Source organism: Nannospalax galili, unplaced genomic scaffold, assembly GCF_000622305.1.
Source record: "Nannospalax galili isolate Female #2095 unplaced genomic scaffold, S.galili_v1.0 scaffold701, whole genome shotgun sequence".
In the NCBI taxonomy this organism is placed as follows: Eukaryota; Metazoa; Chordata; class Mammalia; order Rodentia; family Spalacidae; genus Nannospalax; species Nannospalax galili.
This window is the reverse complement of record NW_008344990.1, coordinates 561,376-569,570: the sequence shown is the minus strand read 5'-3', so window position 1 is coordinate 569,570 and position 8,195 is coordinate 561,376. Positions and strand designations below refer to the sequence as shown.

General features: G+C 35.5%; 1 protein-coding gene across 1 annotated transcript; it reads left to right on the top strand.

The window, feature by feature from the left end:
• Window positions 1-3,605: 3,605 nt before the first annotated feature.
• Spin4 (spindlin family member 4) lies at window positions 3,606-7,935 on the top strand. Its single transcript, XM_029567414.1, has one exon. It carries the CDS (start codon window positions 4,121-4,123, stop codon window positions 4,868-4,870), a length of 750 nt encoding a protein of 249 aa, XP_029423274.1. The 5' UTR covers window positions 3,606-4,120; the 3' UTR covers window positions 4,871-7,935.
• Window positions 7,936-8,195: the final 260 nt, after the last annotated feature.

Sequence of the window (8,195 nt, the reverse complement as noted above, 5' to 3'; positions counted from 1 at the left end):
CCTTTTCAGGGGGTGATTAGTTAAGAAAAAAAACTTAGATATTTACCAAGTATAATTCATGTGATAAAATATTTATGTATATTTGTCAAAATTAATACTTATATATGCATTTTGAGGGAATTTTATTACTATCTGTATATCGCGAGTTAATGAGAAACCATTTCCAAGATTCCTCATGCCACCATGCCTCCTCAATGCTTTTCTCAGCATTTTTAGACTTATGAATGAATATATTCACAGGATAAGTGGTAGGTGTTGTGCCTGTAGGAGGTTTTGAATCAACAAGGTTGTAATCTTTAGAGGCCTGTGTAATATCACTTCAGTATTTCATGGAGGAATATTTCTTTGGATTGCAAATTCAAGTATTTATTTTTTAACAACACTTATTGAACATCAACTCTGTGTAAAACTTACTTGCGATACAAGATAAGAAGTCTTTCTTAAACTAGTTTCTTTAAGGGTGACACAAAAAATAAACATTTACATCAGTAAAATGCCTTTTGAATCCACAAAGTTAGTGAGTGACACAAATATCAGAATCATAATTTTAGAGAAGCAAAGGTATTAGAATTTATTTTATCTCTTCAGAGTGTGGGATTATAAGCAAAAATTCGTTGAAGGATATAACCAAGGAGACTAAGGCAGTTGTTCTCTCTGAATTTGTATCTTCAATCAATGGTCTTCTTTATTCACCTTTCAACTCTACTCTTCTAAACAAAAGAGCTTGATGTAGCTTGGTCTTTTCTAGGACTTTTTTTGTGGAATATAATGACATTTACACATACCTAACTTGGAGTATACATAAGTTGAGTGTGTGTGTGTGTGTGTGTGTGTGTGTGTGTGTGTATGTATCAGTAGGCTATTCTTTTTTTTTTAATTCCATGTGTGTATTTTGCCTGCATTTATGTAAGTGTACTCCTGTCATGAAAAGTTCGTGGAGGCCAGAAAAGGGTGTTGGATCCCCTGGAACCAGAGTTACCAATGGTTATTAACTGCCATGTGGGTGCTGAGAATCAAACCTGGATCATCTGCAAAAGCAACCACTGCTCTTAACTGCTGAGCCACCTCTCCATCCTAAGTATGCTATTCTATTTTTTTTTAGTATTTTATTTATTATTTTATGTGTATGAGTGTCCTGCCTGAATGTAGGTAAGTGTACCCATGTCGTGCAATGCCCGCTGAGGACAGAAGAGGCTGTCCAATCTCCTGGAGCTAGAGTTACAAACAGTTGTTAGCTGCCATGTGGGTGCTGGGAATCGAACCCAGATCTTCTGCAAGAACAGTCAGTATTCTTAACCACTGAGCCATCTCTCCAGCTCTCTTATTCTTAAGACTTTGAAAATAACTTTTAAAAATGATTTTATTTTTAATCATGTGTATGTGTGCATGGCGGGGGGCGGGGGGTTACTTGCACATGAGTGCAGGTGCTCCAGGAGGTGAGAGAAGGATGCCTGATTCCCTGGAGATGGAGTTACAAACCACTCATTATGAGCTACCCAACCCAGGCAACCGAGCTGGGAATCAAATAAGATTCTCTGGAAGAGCAGTACATGCTCTTAACCCCTGAGCCATCTCTGAAGCCCCTGGAAATAATTTTTCATACAAGTGGTTTTCTTGCTTTTTAGAACTACTTTGTTCTGATAAACTATTGAAGAGCTATTTCACTTCCAATGTTTTTGGCCTGGGAAGCATGGGGAGATTAAGAATCATCACATAGTCCTTCTAAGTAGCTCAGAACAATCTGAGCACTAGGTTTTTTCTGCCACTGATATGAAAGCCTTGTAACTTAGGGTAAATAAAATTAGGAATTTGCTCTTTTCTATTGCTGATATTTTCCAAATAAGCCTGCAATACTTTCACAATGAGAAAATTTACAACTGTATGCACAAAAATTCTCTCTTCTCATTATGAAATTGGACTCACAATTTTGTTTCAATGTTTGTTTTCTAAACATTATTCTTATTAGCAGACCATTATGTTATTAAATATTCCTTAGAAACACAGTTTAGATAAGTTCAATTATTTCATATGTCAAAACAAGTTCGTGGTTGCTATTTATTCTTCTGCCATAAACTACTTAGGATAAATGATGAGCCATCAAAGGACTATTAATGATAAATAGCATGTATTAACTGAAGTCCCTAAAAATGGCATAGTTGCATTGAACAATCTACAAGGCTAATTAAGTGATTAGAACCTCAGTGACTGCAGAGAGGTTTGAATGTTGCATGATCAGAGCCAAATTATCTTGAAAATTCTTAGCCGGCTAAATACTCATTTATTGCCACTTCTGCATGTGACTACCACAGCATCCTTGTGACCCTTTGGTAAGTCCTTTTGGTATGTGTACACAGACTCCTTAGCTTCTATCAACCCAAAAAGCTAAGAATGTCATCAGATAGCAGCTGAGGCCTATTACAGAAGTTTCTCCTTTTTGCTGTAACATGCCTACCTAAGGCACTGTATTTCAATTCAAATACTAGTGTATTTGAAAGATTTTTTTTTAATAGTTCTCTTTGCTTTGTTACTATAAAAACTTTGTGAGGTCTAGCAAGATGCCTAGCAGGTAAAGGTACTTTTGTGACAAGCCTGGCAACCTGAGTTCAATCCATGGAATTTAAGTAATGATAGAAGGAGCAAACCACTCCAAAAAGCATCTTCTGATCCCCATACATGGGTGTGGCACAGACTCCCTTCTTCCCACCACATCATAAAAAACAATACAAAACAAATAAACCTTCATTGAAACTGTTAGCACACTGGAATACAGAATTCAGAGTAACCTAAATCTCTGTTTTTGGGCAAGATTCACTCATATTTGACTCCAGAATAAGCTATATATTATTCCTTTCAGGTTGAGAGCTTCGTTTTTTATGTTCACATGGAACCATTAAAAATCATGTTTTCAGGGTACTTAATAACTGTAGAAAATACTCATGATATAAATGATAAAGTAAGTTTAAAAAGTGTAAAATATGCACTCAAATTTGTAAGATTATAGAACAGATTTATTAACAAGAGAAATCGGCATGATTAACATTTAGCTGTTTGTCTAGGTTGTACGATTAAAGTTAGTTTTTATCTTTAACTGAATTTTAGAAAAGCACAATGTCAGGCTACTTTCTGTATGTTCATAAAAAATTTTTTAAAACGACGAATGATCAGGTAGAAAATAAAAAGGACAGTTTGATTCAACATGGTGGACTGTGCACAGCCTTCCCCTTCCTACAGAACCCTATCTCAAATCCGTTAAAACTGAAAAAGAAAAGAAAAGAAAATTTGGTTGTACATTTGTTTGTACAATTCCTCCCAGCCCACGGTTTTTTGTTTTTGTTTTTGTTTTCTTTTCTTTTTACGCTTGTGAGGAATTCCTGGAAGATAGAAAGCAGATGGAGTCGCTGTGAAGTACGCTATTGGGCAGCAGACAACCAGCCTGGGAGGAGGGGAGCCGAACTGTCTGGCTTTGGTTTGAGGGAAACAGTCGGGGGGCGCAAGTCCAAATAAAGGAGAGCGCTTGTGTCAGTGTGGCTGCCCGCGGAGCGGAAGGCAAGACGGAAGGGGGCGGGGCGGAGGTGCGGGCGGGCTCGGAGGAGGAGGAGGGTTCCCTTAGCTGCAAAAACCGCGGTTCCACAGACTGGCCAAGCTGACAAGCAAGACCAGGCCGCGCAAACTGCTAGGAGACGTGCTGAGGACTGCACTTTGGCTGCTGCAACCATCCCTCTTTTCTCTTGTGCACTTCATCTAGCGTCTCCTTCTCTGTTGTTGTCCTGCAACCGCAGCAGCACTGACAACAGCTAAGTGGCGGATTCCGGGACTTAGGGTTGGGAGTCTGGGAAGGCGCCTGGCGCGGACAGAACACCGGAGCCCGCCATCTCTACCATCACTACTGCACTCACCCCTCCCTGACCAAGAAGAAAGCACTCGCGAGCTGTACTGACTGTCTCAGTTCCCAGTCAGTTAGCTCCTTTCTGCCAAAATCTGGTGAGTTTTGCGCTTGGAGAAGGGAGGACGGGCTTAGTCTCCAAGATTGAGGAAAAAAAAAATCAGATTGAATAGTGTTATTTTGTCAGCTTGTTAAGCAAAGTGCAGCTTTTGCCTGAGCCGCATTAAGTCTTGAGCCATGTCTCCTCCTACTGTGCCTCCGACGGGGGTAGATGGTGTGTCCGCATACCTGATGAAGAAAAGGCACACTCACAGGAAGCAGAGGCGTAAGCCCACTTTCCTTACTCGTAGGAACATCGTGGGCTGCCGCATTCAACACGGCTGGAAAGAAGGCAACGAACCAGTGGAACAGTGGAAGGGCACTGTGCTGGAGCAGGTTTCCGTGAAGCCTACCCTGTACATCATTAAATATGATGGCAAAGACAGTGTGTATGGATTAGAACTACACAGAGATAAGAGAGTTTTAGCGCTAGAAATTCTTCCTGAGAGAGTGCCTTCTCCTCGCATTGATTCGCGCTTGGCAGATTCCCTGATTGGGAAGGCAGTGGAGCATGTGTTCGAAGGTGAGCATGGTAAGAAAGATGAATGGAAGGGTATGGTGCTGGCGCGAGCCCCGGTAATGGATACTTGGTTTTACATCACCTATGAGAAAGATCCAGTCCTTTATATGTACACTCTGCTGGATGACTACAAAGATGGTGACCTGCGCATCATTCCAGATTCCAACTACTATTTCCCTACAGCAGAACAGGAGCCTGGTGAGGTGGTCGACAGTCTCGTGGGCAAGCAGGTTGAACACGCCAAAGATGATGGATCCAAGAGAACTGGTATTTTCATCCATCAAGTAGTGGCCAAGCCGTCTGTCTACTTCATTAAGTTTGATGATGATATTCACATTTATGTCTACGGTTTGGTGAAAACCCCGTAAGTTTACAGTGCTCTTTGCTAAAGTTGTGGAACTATCAGTTGTAAAATATTTTGTGTTCTCAAAATTACAAGTTTTGAGAACAATTTTGAGATCAGAAATTCAGGGCAGTGGGCAAATCTTATTGTGCCTCAAAATCTTATATTGACAATTTGCCAGTTTTGATCCAAGTGTACTTTGATACTTTTGATGTTGATTTGCTCTGTAATTGGAAATTTAAAATGAATGCTAAGAAAAAAGAAAGTGTTCAGATCCATTGAAGCAATACTAAAGTAGATAAACCATACACATCTTCCCCGATCCTGTTTTACCTTCCCCCTCTCTTCTTCCTGGTAACAAATTTGAGAACTTCTCATTCATCTTAGCATATTTTCCCCATTTTCATACAGGAAGTTTGTTGTAGTTTTTGTAAAATTAACAAGTCAGATGACATGTCTTTTTATGAATAACACCATCAATCTCTGTCTCTCACTCCCTGTAACAACGGTGTACACAGTATATAGAGATGTGTCAAAAAGCATTCATTTTGTTACTCATGGCCATTTATTTCCTTCCTTATCCATCACATTGCTGTAATATATTAGGGTGCTCTTATTTCTATAGGCCGGATTCCTAGAAATGTTAAGTGGACATTTTTAACTTAAAGAAATACTGCAATACTGTCCTCCAAAATAAAAGTACCCATTTCTAGCATCCTCTGCAGCAATTTTCGATGTCTGAAAATCTTTAAAGGTAAAAAGTTCCATGGTTTTCCTGGTTACTTTAATTGCTGTTTACCTGATTTCAATAAGATTTATTTTTCTACTTGGGATCTTTCTCTTTTGTGATTTGCTAATTCCAATCCTTTGTTTTTTCAATCTGTTGAACTGAAGATCTTTTCCGTATAAATTTGTAGCAATGACTACTATAAAGTGCATTTAATCATGTGTATTTCATTTGTTAATGATTTTCCCATCATACCATTAATCTTGACTTTATTGGTAATATTGTTCACTTTATAATTAGCAAAAGAATATTTCCTTTATACATTTTTGAATTTTTATTTTATTCAGATAGATGTCTCTAAGTCATACTGATACTTGTTTTAGCCTGTAATTTTTATTTTCTTAAAATGTTTGATCAATCTCAAATTCGTTTTTATATATGGTAAAAGATAAAACTACACATTTTTTTTCAGATTACACATCCAGTTGTAGAAATACTTTAAAAAAGATCACTCATTTTCAAATTTCTGAGCCAAAATGAGTTTTAAACACATTAACTGACTAGAAGTTGTAAAAACTGGAATAGAAAATCCTTTTTCATTATTTATTTTTTCTCATATAATTTGTCTTCTACATTCATCCTTTTATCCTTTCATGTGAAAACCAAGTGCATTTTGTTACCATTTTAAAAGAGATCTGAAATCTAAGTAGAATTGCATCAAATTTGTGCATTCCTCTTTACAAGAATAGTATTACTATATTCATCCCTTAACAATTAGGAGTTTTGGTATATCATTGAAATCTTTTCATCTTGTTTTCATAACATTCTTTAGATGGGTCTTTTGTATCACATGAAATTTATTTGTCAAATCTCATTGCTGTATGTTGAGTATTTTTCCTCATATATAACTTGTTTTTTTAATCAATAGAGGCAATCTACAGATTTTATATTTTTGTCTTTAGCCAATGAGTTTATTTAATCCTATAAGTTACATTGAGCTTTTAAAATAGAATCTTTTGGACTTTCTCAATATACAATCATTTCACCTGTAAATAGAGATAATATTATTTCTTCTAATGTTTATACTTATTAGTATTACAGTAGCTGGATTCTCCAGAACCGTGTTATGAAGTGATGATGACATGCCTGTCTTATTTTTAATTTTCATGGAAATGACTTCTCTATTTCATATTAGTATGACATTTGTTGTTGATTACTGATAATTATTATGCTTAGAAGTTTCTTCTGTTCCTGTTTTTAAATAGTACTATTAGTAGAAATGATTCTTTGACTTTTATCAAATGTCTCTTCAGTATCTATTATTAAAGTCATGTTTTTTTTTTCCTTTAGTTTCTTGATATAATGATTTATTAGAATGGGAGTTATCAAATGTTTCTTCAGTATCTATTATTAAAGTCATGCTTTTTTTTCCTTTAGTTTCTTTATACAATGATTTATTAGAATAATAGCTATCAAATGTCTTTTCAGTATCTATTATTAAAGTCATTTTTTTCCTTTAGTTTGTTGATAAAATGATTTATTAGAATTGTGGTTATTTAGTATTGAATGAAACCTGTATTTCTGGAATAAATCCTACTTCTTCATGGTGAAATAATCGTTTACTATATTGATGGATTTTATTTACCTAAAAATCACTTAGGACTGGATTTGCATTCCAAAGTGAAGTTACATTTTTTTTTCCTTTCAGATGCTGTTTCTATGATGTTTTGTTATTAAAGTTGGGCTACCTTTAAAAAGTGACTTTGTGAGTTTTCTCTTTTCCTGTGATGTCAAATAGTTTAAATAGCATTAGAAATTTTCTTCCAAAGTTAGCTGGGACTAAGCTGAAAAACAATCTAATCCTAAGAACACATTTGATTATGGATCTTTAATGGAGTTTTCTGATTTTTTTTAACCGGTGGCAGTTGGCTTTTTTGAACTTTTTGTTAATACAGAATATATATTTTTCTGCCATGTACAAAATATATATTCTATGGTCAATTACATAAGAAGTTAAAAGCTGTTTGTATTATAGTTTGTTGGGTGTATTATTTGAATGTTTTATGTCCTTGTGTTTTTTATGCAAACTAGATTTGTCCAGTTCCGAAAATGTAATAAAATCATCAGCTATAATGGTATTTTTAATTCTCTTTGTATTTCTTTATTTATCAGAAAAATTTAAAAATGTAAGAAATTATTACAGATGTGAAAAGCATTTGTTTATCTCCACTCCAAATTAACAAATGTCATTATTGTGTTATGTTTGCTTTAAACATAGATTTATATTGCAGCTAATCAGGTTTAATATAAATTTATTTTCAACTACCACAGAGGCAAACACTGACAGGAATTTGTTGTGAATCTTGCCCATGTTTTATATGTTTACTATAAATAAAACTATAATCAATAATAATAATGACTTTTCTGTTTTCTAAAGATTTTGACATTTGAAATTTATTTTGGTCTTTATAAGGAATTTTTTACAATTGGAAAATGGAATATAGCAACAAAAACAATATTTTTAAATACTGATTACTGTTAACTTTCACCATTTCTAATACTGGCACTTAATCCTAGCACAGCCCAGGGTATTGAATAAAAAAGATAAGTATTTCAGGGTTGG

Excerpts from the sequence above, each read along its gene's own strand:
- Spin4 (XM_029567414.1), top strand. The coding sequence starts at position 4,121 with ATGTCTCCTCCTACTGTGCCTCCGACGGGGGTAGATGGTGTGTCCGCA.